General features: G+C 38.4%; 2 protein-coding genes across 5 annotated transcripts in view; one reads left to right on the forward strand and one right to left on the reverse strand.

Moving 5' to 3' along the window:
• Positions 1-13,984: 13,984 nt before the first annotated feature.
• Positions 13,985-16,620, reverse strand: LOC103398123 (protein kish-A). Of its 2 annotated transcripts, XR_003048899.1 has the most exons (5): positions 16,489-16,620; positions 15,852-15,961; positions 15,456-15,490; positions 14,487-15,370; positions 13,987-14,299 (listed from the first exon to the last, which is right to left on the reverse strand). XR_003048899.1 is itself a non-coding variant. In XM_025053124.1 (4 exons), the coding sequence occupies exons 1-4, from the start codon at positions 16,489-16,491 to the stop codon at positions 15,300-15,302; spliced, it is 219 nt and encodes a 72-aa protein (XP_024908892.1). In that variant the 5' UTR covers positions 16,492-16,620; the 3' UTR covers positions 13,985-15,299. The 2 variants fall into 2 exon arrangements, 1 of the variants encoding a protein (XP_024908892.1); XM_025053124.1 differs by having other exon boundaries at positions 13,985-15,370.
• Positions 16,621-16,624: 4 nt separating this feature from the next.
• xrcc4 (X-ray repair complementing defective repair in Chinese hamster cells 4) overlaps positions 16,625-26,856 on the forward strand; it is a 26,174-nt gene continuing 15,942 nt past the window's right edge. Inside the window, exons 1-4 of one of the 3 annotated variants that reach the window (XM_017043286.2) lie at positions 16,640-16,731; positions 16,934-16,983; positions 20,580-20,736; positions 22,485-22,675. In XM_017043286.2, the coding sequence (XP_016898775.1) occupies positions 20,598-20,736; positions 22,485-22,675 (330 nt within the window). In that variant the 5' untranslated portion in view covers positions 16,640-16,731; positions 16,934-16,983; positions 20,580-20,597. Of the gene's footprint in view, positions 16,732-16,933; positions 16,984-20,579; positions 20,737-21,374; positions 21,491-21,574; positions 21,783-22,484; positions 22,676-26,856 lie in introns of those variants that run through there. The other 2 variants (XM_008336635.3, XM_025053123.1) reach the window with 2 other exon arrangements.

Consider the following 26,856-nt stretch of genomic DNA (forward strand, 5'->3'; position numbering starts at 1 on the left):
CCCCGCGAGTCCAGTCCCCGCGCCCCCGCCGCCGCCGTCCTCCACCACCTCCTCCTCCTCCTCCCGCACTTCGTCGTCTTCCTCGTCCGAGTCTGGCTTTTTGTACGGAATTTCAAACCACTTCACACGATCGGTAGACAGATTGAGCGGAGATCCTTGGCTGTCGCACACCGTGCCACTTTCTGCGTCCGCGCTAGTTTCCAAAATAGTAAAAAGCTCTCTCCCTTTTCTTGCCGTCGCCATGTCGGGGTATTAAAGTGCCCCTGCATGAGTTTTCTGTCATGTATCTCCCCGGTTTAACGGCAGAAATGTCTAGTGAACGGACAGATGTGCAGTAAAGTGCAGCCTGTTCTTGTTAAAAACTTGCTGGTCGTGGTCCTACGCTTGTCTGCGTCTCGGAGCTGGGCTCTCATTGTTTCCGCTCCTGGCTTTTTCTGCTCTTTGTAGCGCAGTGTGGCCGCAGACGTCAGAAGCTGCATGCATGTCCTGCTTTGTAGGGCGTTTTGTGACTGCAGCTGGTGGGGTTGCTAGTTCGCAAGGCTGGCAGATGGCCGCTCGCTGTTCTAATGCCCGCTGGCATTCACCACTATCAATATGCCTTATACCTATGTGAGTGAGGCCGCTACTGCTGCTGTGTAACATCTAAACATCAAAAACCACATACTGTCACTCAACCTCAATCCTGAAGTGTGATGAGGAATAGTTCTAAATCCATTTCCACTCAACTAGTTAATTTTTTGTCTTAAACGTCTTCTACGCCACGGTGATGTGTATTAAACATTTTATGAATGTACTCATAAAAGAAAAAAAAACACTCAATGGTGTATGTATTGCAACACAACCCAGGAGAACTCATTCATTCTCTTACTACACAGACAACACACACACACACACACACACACTTGAACTAGGGCAGAGAAGTAGCTTGTTCATTCATAAACATGCTTCTTCTCTCTGACAGGTTCCTACATGAATCTGAAGCCCTATAGGCTATTGTGGAATTAGGGACCTCCCTCCATTTTATGAATGTGGGCTGATACTCTTGTGTTTTACTCCAGAAGTGAGGCTGAAAAGACCTCCCTGATGAGACCCATTGGTCCTCTGCAGGTTGTGACTGCACGCAGGTAATTTTCTGTTATTACTAATTATATCTATAAGTTAAGGATGAAGATCTTGGCTGTGTTTTTCCTGGTTAGGCAGCATCAATAAATCCTCTCTCACAAATATCTGTGCAATCCTTCGGAGATGTAGGACATGACCTGTGAAGGTCGTGGGTTGATGTTGACCCAAATCAGATCGGTGTATTGGCACTGGAATTGATCAACCTTTTAGATATGCTACCCTTTTATTATTAACAAGAATTATTTATTTACATTGCCATCCTTTTACAAAACTTCTAAATGCACCTTTAACCTTTTTTCCATTTTGCTTACAAGTTGTAATCATAATATTTTTCAACAAATGAGGCTGAAAAACAACCCACATTTTAGTCCCCGCCTATATTTTTGCAGTGTTCTTCCCCAGGTTAACGCCCATGTGATCAGAAGCAACTCTAAATAGTCTTTGTGGTATGTAATGTGAGACAAGATGCTCAAAATCCATGATACATTTTACATTTATCTCAACGACGTTGTCTTCCAACTTTGACAGGGAGCATGATTATTGTGTCAATTAGGGAAGGATGTGGAATGAGAGGCCTTCAAAAATATGGGCATCAAAGTAAAATCAAGATATACATTTGGACAGGATCAAAGCACATATATATTTACCTATATTTACACACTAAATATGTCATGCTTTATACACCAGAATTGTTATTACCCACACATAAACAGCATCTACGACAGAAAGCAGGAGCGATAAAATAAAGAAAAACGTTTTGTATGACAAATAAATTAGGTCATTAGGAACAAGTACAATCACATCTTGGATATGGGTAGAGGGGGATGTGCCACAAGGAAGGGTCCTTCCCAAATTCTTGCAACCTTGACCCAGGTCTGCATGGCTGGCTGAGCACTGGGCTGCTGTCCCTGGGCCCTGCAACACAGGCACAAATTATGCGTCTTTCCTCACTGGCTTATTGCACAGATTCTCAGTGGTATCATGTTGCCTGTCTGAGCTCCAGGCCTCGCTGCTGCTTCTATCTGCGTCAACACAACTGGAGTTGCTCACACTGGGAACCAGTATGTTGAGGAGAAAGAGTGGAAAGTGAATGAGACTGTGAGACCTCCATTATTCAGCCCAAAAATAGAAGTACAGAGAGAAAAAAGCTCACTCCAGCATTTCCAGGCCCCTGGAGCAAAGACTGCAGCAGACCCCTCAGAGACTCCCGCGGTGGGGTGGAGAGACGCCGACCAATGGGGGCTGAGACGTTCCATGTGTGTGTATGTGTGTATGTGAGAGTTTCTGTGGTTATTTGTGCCTGTGCGGCCAACTCAGCTCTACTGCTCACTGCTTCCTCTCTGAGAGATGAGTTCAGGGCCTCGCTCTCTCTCTCTTTTTCTCTCGGTCTCTGTCTCTCTCTCTCTCCCCCATCTCTTCCCCCCTTTCTCTCCCCTTCTCTTTCCCCTTCTCTCTCCCCTTCTCTCTGTGCATGTGTGTTCGTGCGTGGCTGCATTTGCCAGCATGTGAGCAAATGGTGCAACCACTGCAGCTTCTGCTAAAGATGAACCAATCCCACTCTCTGTCACTCCTCATGTCCTGCGTGTGTGTATATGCGGGTTTGAACACTTGTATGTGCATGTTTTCATGTGATGTGTGTGTAGTTGTAGTAAAGTGTCCTCTTCTGCCAATACCCCACCCAATCAGAGCAAAAGTATGAGAAAAATACATCATTGCAGTGGACATGTTAAGAGGCAAACTCAGTTAAAACAAAAGTGCTATGACAGTTCTTCACAAAGTAGGTCAAAGCAATGTGCCAACTATGCATTTTTAGAACCACTCTGACTTTAGTTCTACTGTGGCATCACAGGTCTCTATGACATTCACAAAATCTCCTTTTCAACCTCTCGTCAAAGGTGACGCCTTGTCATGAATTTCTGCCCCCTCAACAGCTCTGGAGCCGCTCCTTATAATTCATGCGATGTCTGATACTGACCTTGAGAAACGCTCACCTGGATGCCTTCCTTCACTTTAAGGCAGAAGTTGATCACTGCCTCCTAGTGGCACGTAAGGGAAGGACATTAACAAAAGCCTTATGAGGAAAATGAAGCCAATTTTGTTTTTTGTTTTTTATGAACTATGCTTATTTAATTTTTGAGCTTGATTATGTTGTCAATTTGGTATTCAATTAAAAAAAATGATATAATCCATTTTACATAATAACACAATATATTGCTGTAAAGTAGATGTTGTAATAATGTTTCATACAAAAGCCAAGTATCTCAAGTCATTAGTGTTGAAATATCTAATGAGAGGACGAATGAGCAATCAGCGAACTGTTCCAAATAGGGAACTCAGGGGCTTAGTAAGGCATTTGTCACTGTTTGATCTGTGTATCTATAGACGGAAGAAAAACTGCTGAACTACTTTCTTGTAACCACTAGATGGTGGTAAAAGACAGAACTGTCATATCAGAAACAGTGAGCTATACTTGCTATCTACGTATATGATCTGTATATCTGTCTGTCTGACCATCCGTCCGTCCATCTTTCCCTCCACCTAAAAAATAAAACAAAATTAGGACCTAATTACTGGTCAACATATAGCCTTATAGTCTAGTCTAACTTTTCTCATGGTGCTTGGGAAATCTTATTTTTCCATAGATGTTTCCATGTTTGTTGTTGTGTTCTGTCATGTGACAAACCCAGTGAAACATCACCACAAAGACACATGAAAGACCACGGAATATGGCACAAATGGGATTGTGCAAAAAGGATGACCGGAAACATTTCCCAAAGCTAATAAACAAACACAACAATTGTTTTGCAGAATGTGACGCTAATCCGCTAACAAATGTCCGTAATTTACACAAGTATTTGTTTGTATTCCTGAGAAACTGAACAATGTAATTGGCTTGAAATGTGATACAGACTGTTTATCACTACAGCTGAACACACAACTGTGATTTTATTATTAACAGTAAATCATTTCTGAGTGTCTCCCAGATCTGTTTATATATTGACATTAATTTGATCCATATGGTCTGATGGGAAAACACCAACAAATAGAAAATGGGTGGCTATCATTTATATAATTTCTACATAGTTTATAAAATATTCAGATGTGTTTCCCAGGAGAGTATATCAATGCTTTCCATCAGCTAGTCATCTAAAGCTAATTCACAGAGCATGTCTATTAACATAGACAAATGAAGGTGTATGTTCCTGGGAAAGTCATTATTTGCTAACTTCACATTGATTTTCGTCTTTTTACTGTTTCTTGTTTTTTCGGCCTCACCACTGAGCCCATTTGACAGATTCAACGTGTTATTTCACACTTTATTTCAAACCAGAGAAAGCAGTCATTCCTGTTATCTCACTGCTCATCAATTTGTACGTGTTGAAGCCTGACTCCACTCTTGAGTTTGTGCAATAAGCTATGTATAAACATTGTTAAATCCTAAAGAATACAATTATTTAAAAATAATCCACTGTGTTATTTCAACAGCTTATATTTTATGATGTTGTCATTTGCAGGAAAGCATCCCTTTGCCTGCATTTTCCCTTTTCATATGTTACTTTTGTATGAAAATGTTTGGGGTTAAACCTTTTCCCTCTGTTGTGCATTGCAATTTAAAGTTTATTTTAGATGAAAAGATTGGTTTATGGGATTTAAATTTGTGGTTTACATTAAGTACCATAAACATTTTTGTCACAATGAAAGGAGCAGAGTGAACTAAGTGAGAAATTAAAAGAGCTACTTTTTTCTTCTTTTTTTTTTTTTTTTGCAAAATACAATAAGTTCAGTAAATTTGTATCTATAATCTTTTCATCTTTGTATTAAAAAAAAAGATCCTACACCATCGTTTCCAGAAAAGATGGATTTCTGGTCCTTTATTACGGTTTTTTGTGATCAAAATATTTTATTTTGCACAAACACCTTACACAATATGTTATAAAACATTAAGGCCTACTGTGAGGCTTCTGCATGGACACTAGAGTAATAATTACCCGAGTGGGATAGTGAAACTCTTGCTTCCCCCTCTTGTTTAGCAGAGAGAAAAGAGCAAAACAAATACATTCTGTGGGGCTCTTAATACTACTCCCCCTAATTTTTGGGCAGTAGTAGGAGGAAGTGACCACATATGGACGTTATTACCAGCCCTTGATGCTGCTACAGTTTATTGAACAGGGAAGTGTGTGGGGTGCTGGATGTTGTGGTGTAAAATTAAGGAACAGTTAGTACCACCATCGGTCTCCACCCACTGTATCTCTGTGTACTTGTACAGTAGTTGTTACCTCCTATTGGTAAGTACCTAACTAAGGCCAGCTGTGAGGTCTGTCTGGTTCTCTGGGTTAATTAGTGTCATCACACGCACCTGTGTCCTGGGACTATACAGAATACCCTCTCCCTCACTCATTCACTCATTGTTGGGTCTTTGTTCTGTTTGCTGCATGTTGCTCTGTGTCTGTTGCTGCTGAGAGTTCCCTGAGTTCCTGCTTATGCTTAGTTCCTTGTGTTTTCCTGGTCCTAGTTCCTGTGAGTTGTCCTCATTATTGTGTTTTTGGACTATGAGTAAACTGTAACTGAAGATTGTATTCCAAATGCTGCATTTGTGTCCTACCTGCTTCCTGATAACACAAAATTAGAGTTTTTTGTAGATTTTAGTTGATCCTTCCAGTAGCAACTCCCCCCCCACCCCCAAAAATACTAATTATTTCTGTAAATACAATTAGTTCTACCAAAAAACATGTGAGATCAAAGACAAACATGTTACATCTATTAGTTATCCAAACAGGCACCGTGTCATTGTAAAATTCATTGTACATACTAACAGTGATTTACACAGTACTTCATCTCAATCCCAACATTCCCAGCAACAACCTAAAAAGGGGAAATATTTCAAACACAACAAACACATTTGGAATATTTGAAGGGACAGTGAAGATAAACTGCTCCCCCAGGCCCCAGTAAATCACAAGTAATTATTTTCACCATGATATTTTAAAAATGCGAGCAATCAAGATGGTGACCAATATATCTCCACTGTCAAACAGCCCTTGTCTATGTTTATTTCCTGAAAAGACACAGGTGAAGATGAGACATGTTGGGTTATTTCTAGAAAGTTAGGCTACCAGTGTCTGAAGCTGCAAGGCGTAGTTGTTCCATTTCTAAGTGATTTGATTAATTTTTTCCACTCCATGACTACAGATAGCATCTGACCTCTTATAGTAGTTGGTATCTACAACAGGAGGCCACGACACGAGGCATTACGAGACCTCAGATTTATATATGACTAAAGAAAATACACAGACTTTCCCCCCTCTACTGTTGCTGTTTTGGTGTCAATGCCAGGAGCAGGGAGGCCTGTTGCTACAAGACATCATCTCCCTCTCTCGGCCTGAGTCATGTCTGAGAAGCTGGGAGGGGACAGAGGAGTCTTTGTAGCACTCTGAGTTCAGCAATGTGTAAAGAAAAACCTCCAGAAACAGCTGGACATAAATATATTTACTCCTCACTAAGGGAAATGAGGTGTGAGCTGAATGATGCTCCTCATGGATCATGTTTGTTTAGGGTCTGTAATTTGTCTGTGTAGACCAATTTAGGTCATAGTATCCCAAATGTGGTGGAGTCAGTAGCAAAGGATTCAACAACGTTGGTGTTATTTACATCTCTGCATCTGGTCAGTAACTGACCTGTTCAGACTGGACTTTTTTTCTAGCAGAGCATGAACTTCATCATCTGTTGAAGTAAAGTCATAGATAGTGGCTCAGTGTTAGGGATTTTCCTTTTCTCTCCCAGTGACTTACTGGGATTGTCTATAATGTATTTTGATACATATATTTCATTTAATATTGGCTTTATACACAATTACATATTTTTCTGAGACAGGAGGAGTTTATGTCCACTGAGCTAAAGTACATATAAAATGACTTGACAGAATCTTACCCAATCGATCCCCACCCCGCCCTGATTGGGTCTCAATTTGAAGTTAACATTCTATTCATTCCAGAATCAACAACCTATTCTATTCTATTCTTCAGGTGTTCTAATTCACAGACAACCTGGTCATATCACTGACCTTTGGTCCCTCATTTTATTGTCAAAACATCAATCCAGATTGATGTTTCCTCTAAATGGGATCATAAATTACAAAACTAACCCCATGACTCCTTAGAAGAGACCTACAGCTTATAACCTTAGCAATAAAACCTTAGAAATGTTTGAAATAAAATCATAAATCAAGTGACAGTTAATGTTACATTATGGCATAATTCCATTTAAAACAGCACTCTGTTATAATGGAATTATACTATCCTGCTATTATCGGTCCACTTTTGGGCTTTGTTCACATCTGTTACACAGTTTGCGGCTGTATAAATGTCACTTAACACTTCGAGTCAACATGTGACAAACTAATGAAAACATGTTGGCTGAAAGATCATCTGAGAAACCATTGTGACACATGATGATTAACCATTTTGAAGGGGATTTTCTTTCCCACTCTGGCTCTTTCTTGCCATTACATCACACCACCAGTTGCACCCATAGTTAGGAAACAAAAAAAGTATAATGGCGGTTTGGAGACGTAACACAACGACTGGGATAAAACACAAAAACAAATAAGGTGGTTAACAATGTGGAAATGGACTAATCTTCAGGCCCAACGCACCATTTGTGAGTGTACATGTGTGTGTAATGCTTCCTAAGAACTGGCCTTTCAGTACAAATACCCAAACCTAGATATGTCTTAAAATGACTAATGTTGGTTTAGTGTATCAGATTTGAAATATTACCACACAATTGATCTGGTTTTCACCAGTGTTTCCAGTTAAAAAGGCTTTAGATAGAAGACTCTGATAAACTTTGGTTATTCCTTTTTTCCTGTGTATTTCTCCTGCACTTGCTCACCCTTTTCCCACAGTTCAACGTGAATATGTTTTGTGTCAAGAGGAAGTGAGGTCATTGTATGTGCCAGATGATTTCTGTTAAGGAAATAAATAAACAAATAACCAATAGAGTTTACGTTGAACCTGATTACTCATTCGGCTGCTTGTGTGTTCTGACAGACACGTTGAAAGTCCGTGTTAGAAAGATTCATTTTGTGTGTAATTACTTTCCCCACTCACATAAACAGTTTGAGGAAGTAAAGCTGTCAACTCTCATTTTGTGCAGGTCATGGTTGTCTTAGATACGTGGCATCAAAAATAATATCACATCTGTCTGTCTGTCTGTCTGTCTATCTATCTATCTGTCTGTCTGTCTGGCTACGTATGTGCTGGACAGGCTCTTTTGATTTCCTTATGATTTCTGGCCTATTATACACACACACACACACACACACACATATATATATCTTTGACAAGATTAACTTCATTCAAGTGTTTTATTAAATACAACTATAATTACGAACTTTGAAAGGTGTGCCTACTTTTAATAAAATTATGATTTAATACTATATTATACTGTATGATGGTATTTTTCCAAATATCTCAGTCAGTCTACTCTTTTTCAGCTTCTTACCTCCAAAAAAAAAAACATTTTTCCCACTCTTGGTTAAATTCCCTAAAAATGCTCTCTTCTCAATTCACTGATTGATGGAACACATAACACTCAGCAGACAAACTCAAATTTGGCAGCTTGTAATATTTTATTGCCAGACAATGACTCGTGAGTGGTAAGAGTCAATGAGTTGACTCATTGTCTGACTCCCTGCGGCTGCTGTCTTTGATGATACTCAGGTTATCTCCATCAATCATCTTCTGTGGCTGCTGAATAAGAAGGATATTAACCACCACTATCATCATAGACAGTCTGTGATGTCATTTTCTAAGCTGGGCACTTGTTGTTGTTGCTGCAGAAAAGTGATTTCTTTATTGCCTTTATACTGATTCTTTTGTGCAGCTGACTGTGAAACGTGTGTGTTTGTGGTCCAGTGCAACATCACTGGTTTCTTGCATCAGTGAAATTTCCATTTTTCTGCCAAGGATAATTTGCTTTAAATTGGAACTGTAATCGATAAAACCAAACAATGGAAAATTAGAACCATTTATTTTATATTATGCCTTTGTCCATCCAACGTAGATGTTTACGCTCTAAATCCCAGCAGACCAGCTGTACTGTATGCACTCTCTGATACAACAGACTTGCAGTTATTGCTCAATATGAGGTTACACCCACCGCAGTGATTTCTAACTGGCATCTGACAGAGTTTTCGGACTGATGATTTCCAGCCAAATGGCATCTTTGCATTGGCAGCCCACAGATCTGTGAGTAGCATCTGCTGTCACACACTGCATGGTGTGATGACGTTGATGTTGTGTTGGTCACGTAATCATTCATAAAGGAGGGTTGTACAACATCTAGTGATGAAGATAAATGTTATAGTTGATCGTCTCTCAAGTCACCATCACGGTCCAAAGTTTGTTGGAGAACATATAGATGACTTTAAATATTATTATTATTATAACACAAGAGGTTATTCAGTTTGTTCATTTACGGTTCTAAAAAAATCATGCCTCTGTAGGCCCAAAGAGAGAACAGGCAATTGATTGTTCAGATGTACCAGAGACAATATGGATTAAAAAATAACTTGGAAATGTATTTTATATTCTACAAGAGAAGATGTTGTGGAATTACGATGATTGAATTAAACTATGAAAAATGTGAATTTCCATGACATTGTTGGAGCAGAGCAGCCCCAGATTTGGAGGGAACTCAGTACTTTGTAGGACTGACTGTAATATTCAGCCTTTCTAGTTGTTTTTATATACTTATACCAGTACCAGATCAGACACTACCTGTAAGTATTTTTTTGACTAGGCTTTGTCACAGCATTGGCCTCTGATAACCTTATCCCAAAACATGTTGTTTGGACTGTGGAAGGAAACCGGGGAAAACACACGTGGAGAGAACACGACAGCTTCTTGCAGGAGGACCATCTGTTTCATGCTGTACCTTTAAATACATTTTACCCATTACTTGCTAACTGTCACATACATGGGTACGTCAGTCAACATCTGGATATATATGCTGAACAGACACCTGTATACGGTGCTGCTGAGGTCTTATATGACTGTTCCTCATCAACAGACTTCACTCAGCTGTTTGCTCACACAGGCTGTTACAGCATGTCTGTGTTGTTCCGTCCACTGCTCTGAGAGATGATGTCAAGGAGAACACGTCCCTGGAGTTCAGGTCTGGAAACCAGCCTGCTGGACCTGCGTGAGCATCTAATCTGCCAAAATGGGAAGAAGTTCCTTAGTCTTCCTGGAAGTGAAACAGGAGCTTAAAGGGGTAGTCGCAGACACCTCACCCTGCAGCATCACAGGAATCCTTACAAGGAAAAAAACCTCAAAGCTGTTCACAACAGATTTGCATATTATAGACAAATCAACAGTGTCACAGAGTTGCAAAACTACAAGCCAAAAATTATGGGGCTCTGATTTAAATTAATAAGTGCTCAGAGGGAGAGCAAAGTGATTTTCATCTTGATTTGATTATTTACCACTTGAGTCCTTTCTTCGTCTGTGTTTGTTCACCACAAACATGCAGTCTTTGTTCTTTATTACAGACATTAGTTGAAACTAGAGCAGCGCATCCTCTTTTTCTCATATTCCTTCTGGCTCTGTGTAAATGTAGCACTAATAAAACATAACAATCTGTTTTGATGTTGGAAAATAATTCATTTTCAACCACAACCATCATTTGTTACCAATGAGATGATGACAAACTCTTTAGGTTGCTACTTTCTTTTGGTTCCATGGGAAGAAGAGCTCACACCTGCAGGTTTAATTCAACAGTCGTAAATCAGGTGAAAATACTGTCAAAACACCACTTATGATCTTCTTACTGATTTCAACTAAACACTTTTTATTTTTTATATCCCTTTATATTAGCAAACTGATAACAGAAAACAATATATAAAAATTGAAAAGAGAAGAGTAATTAAAGTTTAATTTCTGGAAAATTATTGAGATGTGAGAATGAGACCCTCCCTCACCCTCCATTTACTAAGACCTTTATAGAACATAGTACCAACTGGATAAAAACAATCTAGGGTCTGGAACCTTGGGCACCTGAGCCACACGAGGCCCTTTAACCTCTTTGCACCTCTTTTAACCCTCTTAAAAAGTCATGACTGGTACACTAGACCAGAATTATTAGTAGGCATCAGTTATCAAGGAGCTCTGATGTCAAACAAAAATAACAAAACATAAAGGCATTGTCCTCTTAACTCAAAGTAAGGTTTTGAAATTTTAGGCAGAGTGAGCAAGGGTCTGTTCTGGCCAGCACGGGTCGCATGGCTCAAGCTGTGGTCTTTATGGGGTCCACCACCATTCACAGAAGGGCTCTGATGCAGTGAAGATTCAGTCATCAGATATTCCTCAGTCGGCTGACTATCAGCAGGAGATCTTCCGCCCATCTGGAGGGAGAACCTTAGGCAGACACAAAACATGCTGATGTGATCAAATCTCCAACCTCATTTGAGGATGTTTAGACATTTTACTGGAGCGGTAGGTGGATGTAATTTGGAAAACGAATGATTATACAGTACCTCCAGCTAGTTTATTATTATTATTATTATTAATTTTGTGGACAAAGGCATATGGTTCCAGAGATTCCACATATGGAATTTTTGAACTGGGGGGAAACCATTACCACTATACAATAACCATAATAATCGTAACAGATTAACACGCTAATATACATATATTTATGTATATAGTTTATTTATATTTATGTATTTTATATGTTAAATCTATATGGGTGGCAAATACTTTCATATTTTCCTGCATATGTCTACACTTAAGTTTAACACTGAAAAAATTCTGACATTCATGTATGACTTGAACGCACCATTTGTTGTGACACACTACTCCTCTGTGATATGTTGGGAAGGTGGAGTAGTGGGGGCTGGATCTGTAGGGACAATCTAAGGCAGTCATGTCCTGCCTGGACAGAGTTGAATATCCTTATGCACAGACTGCAAATACTAGCTTCAAAGGAGACATGCAGTGCCCCATTTTCTGCCCCCACGGGAAGCTGTCTGACTGGACTGGGATTTCTAAATTTCTCTTGTTACTTCTGGCAAAGGATTACACGTGGAAAGAGTTAGTGTGACCTAGAAGCTTTGGGTTCTAGATTGAGATGGCGAACGTAGTCTTAACCTTTCCTGTCCTTATTATAAAAGTCATTTAAACACGTCTCTGCCACACAGCCATACTTATACCCCATGAAGGATATTGGTGACTTCTGAATTGCAATGTTGTTTTATTACTGTTCCCTTAAGGGAGAAAGCAAAGGTTGTTTGGCCGTGATGAGGAAATAAACAGAGAACAAAGAATAGGAAGTAGTTGTGTTTCTTGACTTTGTAATCCTGTCTAAGTTTGTAGCTGCCCACAGCCACAAAAGAGGATCTGGTATCAGTAAACCAACAACCACAGGTTATAAATAAAATAACTCAACAAAGAGGAAAATATGAACTCATGAGCGGTTGATCTAGCGTTTGTGGTTCATATAACCGTTAAAATATATTTGATATGTTTTCATATATTCCATCTGCCAATATTTTAGTTTGTATCCTATATGATACTTCTTTCATTTACTACACTTTATTTGTCTAGATCTCACTCCTTGCCCTGATTCCTCCACTGTTAGACTGAAGATGATAACCTTGTTGTTCATCATTATTACGAACATTTGCATTCTCCGAGTTTCTTCTTCCTGCTACCTGGGTTTTTTCTACAGTGGTTCCAAAACTCCTACAGCACAGCGTTTTGTAGGTAGGGCTATTGTCAAGTATCCTTTGACAGCCAATTCTTCTCTGAATATTGCATCACCTCTTCCCTATTGTAAATTGTAGAATTCTGTGATAAAAATGACTTACTGTAATCCATTGCACTTTAAGTTGTTTCAGTCTCCCTCAGGGAGAGGACGGTGATGTTGTGATACTTTACGACTATTTTTCCTATTGATTGACACCCAGGATTTTAGCTATAAAATTAGGGAGTAAAACAGAAGATTATTTAACCGTCGTACTATGTCGTACTGTACTGTTAACTATAGACACACAGGGCAGGAAAAATGTCTGTTTTCTTTTGTCTACTGCTGTATGGTGTCACTTTGAGTATATTTTGATTTTCCAAGTCAAACACCATGAATTGAGGGACTTTATGGAAGTGGCAAAAACAGTCAAAATGTTATCTTAGGCGTTTCTTTTGTGTTAACTAAAAACAATCCTAACATAACCATTTGTCAGAAAACAGCTAATTTTATGAACATTTTGGTTGGACCTGCCCATCTAAGGGAGTATAAGGTTATTTGGACCCAAACTTTAAAACAATAAAATACTTCTGAGGCTGATTTGGTTCCCAGGGTTCTGCAGTTGCCAAGCATTTCTATACATCCTCAGTCTGCTTTGTTTGATTCAGTGATTAATGTAAATTATCAGGAAAAATCACTGTCTCTCTATGCACTGGGGGCATTGATTGACAGGTTCTGTCATCCGCTAGAGTGACGTGGACATCAGAACTCTCCTTTTATGATCACCTAAGACATTAGCTTGCTTCTGTGGTGTCCATGAGAACTCACCAGTATCTGCTCCTCAAGATAGAAGCAGATGACTGAGAGCTTCCTGCTCCTCTGTATCTGTGTCACAACCTGATAATCATGACATTTACCGCCAGACATCACTTGATGCTTTATCTGGGATGAAGAGGTCCAAAATGGCTGAGCACCAATACGGTATCAATGTTCTAACATAGAAATGTGTGTGGGAGTGCATGGGAAGTGGACAGTCTCTGATAAGACCACAGAATGTGAAAAGGCAACTATTCTATTCAAATTAGAAGGTCAAACTTTACAAACACATTGGATCACAACTGCTCAAAAACATCTTTATTTGTCTTTTTTATAAGAATGGAAAAGTCATTTCACTTCAATCCAGGTTACTCATAAATATCTGGCAGTAAACAGACATATCTGGTCTTGTCATTATGTGTGGTCCATCACCTGGCTGCACTTTTCAGAAAACCCTCTGATGCTGAGTGTTGACTACAAGATTAGAGATGAGGTTATCACTAGCTCTCCACTGTCCATGTCACTCCAGGCAAAGTCCAGGGAGCTGCACTTCAGATGTGATTTTAGGCTGCAGTTCGGTAAGTCAGTTTTATCCACTGACACCTCAGAGTTTCAGCTAAAAAAAACGTACACAGAGAGTATCTTGTAATATTTTAAAAAACAATAATGAAAAAATCATCATCACTGTTAGGTTTGGTCATAACCCACAGTTTGTGAATGACACTAATCAACTGGCTAAGACAAATGGCCATCTAATCAGATCAGGAAATTTAGTATAGGTTTTTTAATAAATAGTGACTTACTTTAAAAAAAAAAAAAACTTTAAAAAGTAGACCACTGAGACAATTCCTAAACAAAGAGAGGAAAAAGGGTTACACAACAAAAAAAAAATTCTATTGCAGAACATAATTGTTACACATTATCTGCTAAAGACGCTTTTTGATGTTGTGTATGAAGTTTCTTTGGCCATGCAAAATTAGACAAAAAAATATAAACTTTTGAATTTCATTAGGGAAGTAAGGATTCAGTTCCAAATACTGTACTATGGCCACTCTAAAACCATTAAAGGTTCGAGCTTCTGAGTCAGGTAAAACTGAATTTACCCAAACAAAACACATAAACCAACAGAACTATAGTACAGAAAACATTGCACTGTTGGTCATGGTCTTTGAAACTGGAGCGACATTACGGACCTTTATGGAGCTTCCATGTTTTGGTAACATGAGTGCAGCTCATGACATTGTCTTCATCATGTTTTAAACTCTTTATGCAACTGGCATCCTACAGATATCAATTAAGGGAATTTATTTAAAATTTGTTTTAAAAATCAATGCAATTGTGACACATTCATAGGGCAGGATGAAATGTTAAGAGAAACAATGGATCATTTGATCATGTTAATGGTCCACACAATTAAACACAAGGACAAGTCTGGACACTAGTGGAGATCAACAGACACGTTGCGGGGCTGCACCTCACCCCTCCACCTATGCCTTTTCTCCCTCAGGTGCTACAGTGAGCCGTAAAAAGTCTTTGTTGTACATAGTCCAAATGTCCTGTTGTGCTTGCAGCATGATATATTTCATGTCTTCACTTGTGGTTTTACTCATACACTGCTACTGGAGAAAGAGTATGCTGAAAGCCATGATGATGCAGCAGCAGGCCACCCAGGGACTCTTCCTCTCTCCTACAGAGAAGAAAAACCTAAGATTCAAAGCCATCCCTTTAGGCAGAAATTCAATGGTATATTTAAAAAGAAAAAAAGGGCTTACCTATTCTGGCACATTTCCAGAAAATACCTAAAAGCCTGAAAGACAACAAACACCAGTAATTAAAAGCAAGGATTCACTGATAAAGGGGTGACAGTTTTGTAGATTTTCTATTCCAATTTGTACACTTTTCCTGATCTGCCTGTTTCAAGGGAAGCTGAATGGACCTTTTAAACCATGACATCAATTAATGGTGTCACTGTCAACCAAAATGCCCATTTTTTCTGAAATCTCATCAACTAAAAACTTTAATGTTTCGTTTGTGTTGCAACAAATCTAGAAAACAATGCTGTAGTGAAGAAAATAGTTATAATTTGACAACCATCTGTCTCAGAACTTTTTTAAAGACATTGTATAGGACTTAAATGTGACACATGAATTAGAGTTGGTGCTACATACCCAGTTTTGTTCTTGTCTAACAAGCTGGGAGCCAGAGCTCTGATGTAGGCACAGGTGCAGATCAGGAGCAAAATCACAGTAAGCAGTGACTGGAAGTTGAAAATAGCCGACTGCAAGTGAAAACAATACTTTAGTACGGGCATCACAACGTATGTGGTTTTTATGTGAAAGATGACAATGGCAGTGAATTGAAAAAATAGCGCTACAGCTCTTAGCTTTCTAATACTGCCTACTGCTATCTGTATGCACTAACAGTTTGTACAAGCCTAACAAATACAACAGCACACATTCTCCGTCTACGTGGCAACAGTAATATATACGAAGTTCGTAACCGTAAGAGTTACTAGTTGCAATGTTTCACTGAGCGAATCTTATCAATTAATCGTATTTACAATGCAACTGCAAATCAGGTTGTAAACAAAGCTCTAGCGTGACATTATTTAGAAAAATCTGTTGCTGAAACTCCCTGGGTGTTAGCTAAGGCTAGTGCCTTAGCATTTACCACACGTCTTCCATTTCTTAGCATATAAGATTTTTTCATATACGTTTTGCAAAGCAATCGTAGGAGCAGGGTACGTGTTTCGTTTGGTGTCCTAGAGAGACTTAAGGGAATTAAAATAATCGAAAACAGACTTACCATTTTGTTGTAAGTCAAAGCCACATCACACTTCTTACTCTCTGGAACTTACGTCATGCACGCACAGGAAGTGTAAGTGCGTAAATTCGCACTGTGCTCTTGCGACGTAAAACGTAGACTCCAGATTGGCTGAGAAGAGGGGTTGAAAGGTTAAACTCTGACGTTGATATATAGTCAAACACAAGCACTGACTTCCGGAATTGTTTCGGTTTGGAGCACGAAGTTTTAAGTCAACAAAATAACGTAAGTTTAACGAGAGAAATAATTTCGGTAAACGTGTCACCAACAATATACGTTCGGTGTGTCTCGTTCTCGGAAATTACGGTGTTTCCAGTATTTTGATGTACAGCTGCTTATGAATGTTATGCATATTATTTGCATCAAGGTGATGCGGAAGTGAAACAAGAAAATGTAATTGTAATTATAGTCTTTATTGTCATTGTAGCACGGGGATACAACGATTTTGAGCCTCTGCTTTTTTAACCCATCACCAAGGTGAGCAGTGAGCAGCTGATGCAGGAGTGAAACTGGAAAATGTATACGTACAACTTAACGGTCACTCTTATTAATTTAATTGTCAGCTCTCCTAGGTAAATTCATTTCTTTGTGCTGTCAAGTGTTTTATGTGAACATAAATTGAAGAAACAAAATTAATAAACCACACTGTGTAATTAAGGAAGACAATGTTGTTTTAGGAAAATACCCGATAAGCATGGCGAAAATACGGTTTGGGGGCCAGTCGTGGCACTTGGATGGGACTTATGTTCAACTTTGTCTTAATATAATTTTAAGACTCGTTTGTAATATCGATTTATTAGTATTATTAGTAGTATTAGTATTATTATTCGTGCAGTATTTTTCCACTATTATGAAATATAATGATAGATAGACAGACAGGCAGACAGACAGACAGACAGATAGATAGATAGATAGATAGATAGATAGATAGATAGATAGACAGATAGATAGATAGATAGATAGATAGATAGATAGATAGATAGACAGATAGATAGATAGACAGATAGACATATAGCACTTTATTAATCCCTTGGAAGTTCCCTTTGGGACATTTAGGAAGATGGCTCTTGCATATTTTTACAAGAATAAATCTGGCTCCTATTGAAAAAGGAAACAATACTCTTGCTCAATGTGCAGTTTACTTTACAACACAATTTATACCAAATTTTAGTGTTTACATTATTATATTATCTTTAAGGGTCTTCTGGTGTAGCCTTTTCACTAAATCCCTAGATGATTACAGAAACAACAATTACTTTTTTTAAGTACAGTATATGTTATATGTATGTTCTTAGGTTAGGGTCTTTTAAGAATATTTTTATTTTACAATATGATTTTTATTTTTTAAATGGGGAAAAAGACATTCAAACTGTATCTATTTCTCATTGAGTTTCAAAGTTGACATTTTTGTGGTCCACATTTCTTTTTTTCAAGTTTTCACAGTGAATTCTCCTCCCTCATCTTGAATGCATTTAAACCATGATTCATATCTCCCTTGACCCTTTCTTACAGTCTTGGAGCTCTTCATGTAAGATGTAATCAGTCTGACTGAAAACCACACATACTTAGATACTGTTTGCCATAAAAACTACATTAAGTTAAAAGAAATAGTTGACTGATAAGGCAAAATTGTTGAATGACAAGCCATGGCTCTAAAAGATAGATGAGTGTAAATGTTAGTTTAAACTTAATAAGAATTCTGAACTAAAAAAAAAAAAAAAACACTTCTGACATTATGTGCCTAAGGGTGGTGTTACATATGTATGAATTCAAAAACAGGTAAATGTATTTTAATAATCCATACATAAATAAATATATGTAGATTGGACTGTTGTTAGCTACCTTCACTTTGACACTTTTCTACCGAATACTACAAAACTCCAATAAACAACAGGAGTTACAGGAAAACACTGTAGCTCCTGCAAAACTGCTTTTCTCATTTAACAAAGATAAAACAATTTGCTCTGATTTAGCATTAACAGACTTCACAAGTTTCATGTTGTACCTCACAAGATAATGATTTATTGAATTTCTTCTAAAAACAAGATGACTGCAAAAATATCAATGAATCAATAAACTATAGTCCTCTGAAAACTGTATCCTAAATTTTCTATATATCTATATAATAATATAATTTTCAATATCTTTATTTATTTGTATTGATTCATAAAATTAGTTAGCCTGCTAAATCGGGCAACTTCCAGAGTAATATTTTGCAACTTGTATAATACTTATTTTGAAGTTCAGTTTCTGATGCATGCCGTAACTGTTTAATCACAAAACCTAGTTAAGTTAAATTTGTATTTTTTTTCTTGTTTATTGAATGTCTTATAATAGTATAAAGAGAAAAATAAAAACAGTTGATTCCTGGTTACCTTGTTTTACTCTGTCAAGGTTGATTAGAGCAGAGAACTGACCAAAGAGATATTCTTTTCATCTTAAATTGGAGAAAGCATGAGGTGAAAGCTGAGGGGAACAGAAAACCACAGGACTGGCCTAATTGTGCAGCCCCATTATGGAAGCATTTAACTGCCCTGACCTTTTTTTACCACTTGGTCAAAACTCAGTATGCATAATTGAAGGCTATTATCATGATTTAGTTTCTCTTTATCACCTGTTGGAGAATGAAAAGAAACAAAGCAGGCCGTAAAAATTTACACAGGGTGTGAGAAAAGAGGATGCAGATTGTGTGCATTAAACGCTGCAGGTGACCTTCAGTTTGTGATTTAAGATTTTACTGATTCTTGGGGCTGATCAATTAACCAAACAGATGCTAACAAGAGGAGTTTGAAGCCTGGGCCTAGCTCTCCATTCCTGACAGACAGCACTGTTTACTTAATTGGAATGTCCTTCTGTCGTTACCACGGGGTCATAGTCCCTGCAGAACAGATGTTCCAGTAACTAATGAGTAGCTGGGCTCACTGCATGGGGTCAAAGTTGAACTCCTGATTTAGCCATACCTCCTCATGGAGCGCACAGGGTCAAATTTAATGTGCACATACATAAACACTCTTGTGTGTCTGTCTGCCTGTGCGTGCATGTTTGTGAGAGGCGGACAAAGGTATACAAATAATTCTTCATGACATTCACTTAGTGCTCTGTCACCATATATGATGGTGGGAGCCTAGAAAGGATAACAGAAAACATGCTGTCAGGTGATAACTTACAGCTCAGTGTCTAAAGGCATTCATTTTCATTTTTCTGACAAGTCCAGCTTGGCTAACTAGCAATTTAGCTGGTTTCTTCTCTGCAACTCGACACACATTGCCCTGTATTTAAGCACGCACCGAGCCCAAGTCACCTCTCACTTCACGTGGAAGGAGTAATCGCATGTTCTGGCCTGAAATCCATAATCAAGTAAAAGTTTCTCAAAACCTTTGACAGGGAAAAGTGTTGTTGGCCCTTGACCAAGAGAGATGTTAATTGAGAAGTAATGGAACATACAGAAATTCTATTAACTGGTGCAGCAGTGTGTTGATTAACCAAAGTGTCAAAAACCATGCAATCTTTGCACAATTTCCCTTGTATTAAATAAAAAAAAAAATAGTCTGAAAGAAGCAATGTATGAGATATGTAAAAATGTGGCTTTTAATTCTTTATTACAGGGAAACAACCTGAGGTTTAGTTTTTTAATACCATTTCAAAAAGGAAAATACAGTTCAGATGTGTTGAATGTTATCCTGCTTATATGGTGTGGTATATCAACGCTTCCACAGTAAAAAAAAAGTGAAAAAAATAAAAAAGGTGTTTTATCTTTAACTCTGTGTAATTACTCTGGTGTCAGTCAGGGGACCTGCACTAAAAACTTGCCAAAGCTGATTAAAATCCACAGGGTCCCAGAGTCAGAGTGACCCACATTGAGGACACGCACAAGGTTGTATGGCACCAAATCCTAGCAATAAAAAAAAGAGTTACATTGATTTAGCTGAAAAATTAACAGTCTTGCAACATCAAACTGAACTGTTTGCCGGGCTGTTTTTCAGGGAGGGCCTGGCACTAAATGTTTACAGTTTCACTAGTAAACATCCTGAACACAGCAGGCTTTTTGAAATGTTCCATTTGATTTTCTGCAGGTCTAAAGGGGGTGAAACATGAGTGGAACAGTCCGCCAGATCACGATAAATACCGATCCAAGTACGCCCTACTTCTTGCGAGTAGACTGGGCCGTATATCTGGGTGCTGGATTTACACTGGTTCTCACTGATGGCTGCTCAGCGTGGGTTGGAGAAGGTAAACCCATTAAAATAACTAGAGACACAACTTTAGTTTGTCGTTGTTATGTCAAAACTAATTTTACTTCATGGTGATCATGTTAAACATCCATCTGTATTAATATTGGTCATACTAATACTGGTATACAAATATTACATGTCGAAAACATCCAACAATACTTACAGGAGGTTGTTTAAAGTTTGAATGTAAGAAAACATAATCATTATATAGTTTATTAAAATTATAATTTAATATTATATTATAATCATACAATTGGACCACAACATATTGACATCACATATTTTTGCCGACCCCAGAGACTGAAAAGAGTAGCCAGATTACTGCACAGAGTACTTGAAGGAACGCAAGTTCTGTCACTTTTTTCAATCAAGACACACTAGCTCAAACATATGCTGTTTTTTAAACTCGATTTATATTTATGAAAGTGAACAGATTCTTTTGTTTAAGATTGTGAGTAGTGTTCTTAATCATGATTTTAAATTGTATTGGTACACCACATCGGGTCATGGCCCCTAGGTTGAAAAACGCTGGTATAAACGAAAGGTTTTGTTTGTATCTTAACACTCGTTCTGATGACCCAAACAGTGTCTTGTCCTCACTGATGATCTGACGTAGCTGCCTCCCAGTGACAGTGTCTTTATTGGAACCCCTTGGGAAACAAGACTTGTCTTTATTGGCTTGGCTTTATTACTCTTTTGACCACAGACAAAGTCTTGGTTGTCACCTGACTGGCTGAACCTCATGTCATCTGGTAACAGTCTTCACTGCTGCTCCCATAACCAGAGGGACAGCAGTGGCCTTGTTTCACATCCTTCTCTTCTCTCCTGTTCTGCAGCTCACAGGTGTATAAAATAGATTAAATCCTACAGGGCTTTTCTTTGTACCTGTGAATGGAGGTTGAGTGTGTGCATGTGTGTGGGTCAACGCTTAAATATGCACCCAAGTGCATATTCTGTGGAAGGACACCTGGAACATAACTGCCCTCTGGTTTTCAATCGCTGTCCATCTGCAGAGCTGACAGCCAGAGATGGGGCTTCTGGGCTGTAAGTGTTCCGGTGTTTGATGTGTTAATTGGGACCCTCGCTCCTGAGCAGCTGGGAAACAGCTGATGACATTCTCTGCAGTTTCTCTGCATGCTTCTGCTCAAATGGGCTTTCACATGCACACACACACTGCTGAGTGATTAATGTTTATATATTCATTCTTTTCAGTTCAGCAGTTATTTCCCTGCTGCCTGTTTTGCTACAGGTTAATCGTAAATGGAATGAACAGGTTTTATGTACATTACCTGTCTGGGGTTTAAAAATAATGAACAACCTAGTTATACACTCACTTGGTTGAAAATGTTTTAAATGACACGGCTCCCAATACATAATTCCCTGTGGTGGATCAAAGTCTTCATATATGTAATTTTTTTTAACATTACCTTCCTTCTGATTAGGCTTTTATTGCAATTTTAGCACTAAGAAAACCTAAGCTAATGTATTTTTTTTTAAGATTCTAAAAATGATTGAACGTTTTAAAATATATAAATGATCAAAGCTGCAAAACTGAAAAGAGATGAAATCATTAAAAATAGACATTGAGCTCCTTGAAAGACGCCTCAATATAGATGTGGTTGAAATGTAACTAATTTTAAAAGTCTTAAAAGTTTCAAATTTTTAATTACACATTTTTCTAATACAAGTTGACCATAACTCGAGGATATCTAACAAAAAAAGTTTGACAAAAACATTTGCGTTCAGTTTCAGAAGATGATGTGACCAAAGAGGCCGAGGATTTGGGAATTACTAGAGAGAGGTATGTGAAGGATCTCCTGCAAGCACTAACAATAGGTGACGACGGAAGAGAAGGAGGCAACAAGGCTGTGTATTCATTTCAACTTGCCCCAGATCACTGCCAACTGTCGTATCAGAAGATCTGCAATGATGTCACGGTGGGTTAATACATTTATGACATTTATGGGATTTCAAGTTATTAGACTAGATTAACAGACAATGTTATTTAGCCTATTGCATTTGGCAGCACACTGAACTTTGGCTGCAGTGCAATGCATCACTATTGCTCAATATGAGTCAGGGGGGATAATGCACATACAGTATTTGGCAGATTACTTTCTGAAAGGATTGCCACATTTTTAACTTGCAAAAGCTGTCACAGATAATATAAACACCCTGCTATTTTCAGTTATGTTTTTACTCAGTATTAGCTTTTCTAAAAAAAAAAGAAAAAAAAAGGGACCATAAATATGACAATTTTAAGCCATTAAGCTGTGGAAAGACTGCAAACATGCAGTTTCCTCCTTGTGGCACTTTAAAATAAATCACCTGGGTTTTTTTCTTTTTTTCCCGAAGGGCCACTCAGCTAGTCATGCCATTCAATTATTTTCTTGGTAAATTATTAGCAATATGAGACACCTAACAACAATAGAGTAGTAAAACACCTTATAGCGTCAATACAGACACAGGGTGTATACTGGAAAGGTTAATGTTGTAGAATCTGCACATCACACACAAACCTCGTCTCACTGTTCCCTGAGGATAAATGCAAGTAATGACATCCAACAAAATAGAAAGGAAGTGTTATGTTTTACAACGGGCTGTTAAAAAAGATAAGGTTTATAATCCTCAAATGTTATGACAAAATTGGAAAGGACGCCTCGTCGCCCTCAGGCCTCTTTAGGAAAATGGTAAAGATAGGAATCATTCGCTTTATTGACAGGGATAGTTGTCTAATGGCTGCCGTTTGCATGCTGTATGTGCAGATGGTGGAGATGGCCAGTCACTTTCCCACGTGAAGCCACATCTCTGGTTAAAATGCACTCTCTAGTCACTGCCTGAAGAGCAACAGGTGTGTGCGGTGTAATAAGGTGGCTGTCAGGTTTGATGGACTCCAGGTCATCTGTAAAATTAATGGATTTTGGTATATTTAACCTGGAAAATGAAAGAATACTGTTGTATATAGGAGACCACTGGACTCTTTGTCCTGAGACTTCTGTGCAGACAGGGGATACCAGAGGGAAGGAGGTGGTGGAGATGATCCATGGAGATCATAAAACCTGATTTATGGACCAGGCCGTTCACATCTAACAATGTTGAACAATGGCTAATGTCAAGGCATTTTCTCCCCCTGCAGTTCCCCCCTGGCAGAGTGTGGACAAGTGTTCCTGCAGAATGTGTGCATTTGTCTGTGTCCGGACATGCATGGACATCTGTTGGTTTTAGACAAAGATGTCAAGCTGTCAGCTTTTGAGTGCTGCTATTAAAAACAAACTTAGTTTTCTTTTTCATGTGATTCTATAGCTAATGTTTGTGCTGTTTCATTTCCTCTTAATACATTCAATGTTAGAAATTCGCACTTTAGGATCAGAGAGTCTTGTAATGTAATGTAATCCATTTGAGATTTTGTAAGTGAAGTCATACACAATAGTAATGAGGAGAGTTTTCTTAGTAAGCATGTTTTTTGAGCTCTAACAATGAACAACATGCCTTTTATCTTAATGACAATATCCTTGGCTTTGACTGTGTTTTTGAGTGCTAAGAATTCAAATTCACAACTGTTTTCATAGCCATTAAGTCAATCTAACTGAAATTTTCTAACTTTGGTGAAGCTTAGAGTTTAAGATATTAGTTTAGGAATACATTTTATAATTAGTTTATGCCAAAAACAACAACAACAACAACAAAAAAAAAAAAACAAACAAAAAACACCAGAAGTTTTAAATAGATGTATTCTGCACCATTATTACTTGCAATCCACACAGCAGTCAGCATTGTGTGGGCTATGTGAGTGGTAGACGCAAATCAAAGAATCCTGCACCAAGGACTATTTGCATTGAGTGCAAACTACTGCTCCGGTCAACACCTGCTTCTTCACATCTCTCTTTTTTTTATTATTCCCCTTCCCATTGCCCTGCCTCACTTGCCTTGTGCAGTACACGCCAGAGGTTAAAAAAGTGGAACATATTTTCCCAGCTGGATAATTTGAGGGTGCAGAAATGAGGAAAAATGAGGCAGGTTTCCTTTGGGAGTAGAAGAAAGACAGGCTGTAGACAAAACAGGTGGTGAACTTAACCTGACATTAATATTTTATGAACGCAACCCTAAGAGTTGTAATGATGGATGTAATTTTGGTGCTAGGAGTTAAACTAGTTTTTAGCAGATGTTTAACATGTCTCACTAAGACATTATCTCCTCCTTAATGTCTTTTTAAGTAAAGCACTGATCTGTCTTTGTGGGGGGAAAAAACTGACATTTTACTGTGAGGATAAACATTAAACTTATGGGTTTTTTTCAATTGCCATATAGTTTTTTTGTTATTAAACACTATTTAATATAACCTAGTGACTGCAACAATACTTTTATTTAATTGATTGATTATATTATTGATTGATTGCTTTTGGTTAAAACAATAGTGTTGATCAGTTTTATTAGATGTGACAAATGGACACAGCCACTCAAATGTGACTCAGATGTTTGTGATTATCTTTAAAAGAAGTCACTGGAGACTCAATCGCAGCTCAGTTCTCAGTTCAGACCAGCTTCTGTCCTGGGAAACTGGGACGCTCATTCTTGGTAGTTGTGGTATTCAAACCCACAGGATTGGATGAGTCTCTAGATGAGACTGTGTGGGTGAGGGTTTTATGATCAGCAAATAGAACTTGTTATAGTTCACTGGAGGATGCCTGTGCTGGAGCCAGGAATTTTTGAATAAATCACTTAAAAAGTGTGAAATCTGTTCGTATGAGTGTGTTTGTTCATTCACATCCTGAAGATGTCAACCCTGTTTACAAATACTGTAAATCATAAACTTATCTGCAGAAGCCTTGGGGCTATTGGTGAAGCTTGATTTATAGATTATTACAGATTATTGGAACCGACATAATGGTCCATTGCTGAGACCTATTCCTACTACCGAATTGATAAAGAAACATTTTTACATAATTCTTCATTGGTTTGGCTACCCTGTTTTAAAAAACACTTGTTTTTTTTTTTAATTTTAACCAAATACCTTTCAAAATTGTTTCTCAGAACAAGGTGACAAATAGATAAGATTTACCAATATTCTACAAAGAATACACGCATCCTGGGAGATCTGTCTACAAAAGTCTAAGGTTGAAACTGTTGCTAAATGTGCTAATGTGCTATTGCATGTAAAACCACCATACTGAAATAGTCTTGGTGCTTTATTTAAAACTTCAGGTTGTTGATCAAAGATTGTATCCTGGAAACAAACAGCTGTGCCTCAATTTGGTGCTGAAATACTGTGAGGATGGACTTAGCTCATCTCAGCTGAACTGTAAGACAATGGAAACATGGTTTAAATCAAAGGAAAAGGGAAATTCTTAATGCTCTTTTGCAAAATTATCTAAAGAGTACAGGCACATAACCTGAAGCTGCCTAGCAAATCTACCTAGCAATACCTTGCAAAAGTACACTTAATTTGCCCAGCCCTGCTGTGATTGACAGCTGACTCATGAAGTGTAGACCTTATTCCCAGGTTGAAATCATCATCATGCTCTTTAAAAATAAGCCATTTATTGATATTTGTGGACACAATTGTGGAATTTTTTTTTTGTATCTTCTACTTTGACTCCAACTACCTGCATGTCCTCGCTCACTGCATCCATATATCTCCTCTTTGGCCTTCCTCTTAGTCTCCTACCTGGTAGCTCCATCTCTAACATTCTTATACCAATGTGTCCACTGTCACAGAGGAGGCTCTGCACATGTCCAGACCATCTCAATCTGGCTTCTCTAGCTTTTTCTCCAAACCTTCCTGTCTGTGTTGTCCCTCTAATGACCTCATTCCTGATCCTGTCCATCCTTGTCACTCCTAAAGAGAATCTTAGCATCTTTAACTCTGCCACCTCCAGCTCCTCCTCCTGTCTTCTGCCTATTGCTACCGTCTCTAAACCATACATCATGGCTGGTCTTACCACCGTCCTGTAAACCTTTCCCTTCACCTTAGCTGACACTCTTCTATCACAGATCACTCCTGACACTTTTCTCCAGCTGTTCCATCCTGCCTATACTCCATTCTTCACCTCTTTTCCACAGTCTCCTCTGCTCTGAACAGTTGATCCTAAGTACCTAAACTCCTGCACCTTCACCACCT

Source organism: Cynoglossus semilaevis, chromosome Z (assembly GCF_000523025.1).
Source record: "Cynoglossus semilaevis isolate Cse_v1.0 chromosome Z, Cse_v1.0, whole genome shotgun sequence".
In the NCBI taxonomy this organism is placed as follows: domain Eukaryota; kingdom Metazoa; phylum Chordata; class Actinopteri; order Pleuronectiformes; family Cynoglossidae; genus Cynoglossus; species Cynoglossus semilaevis.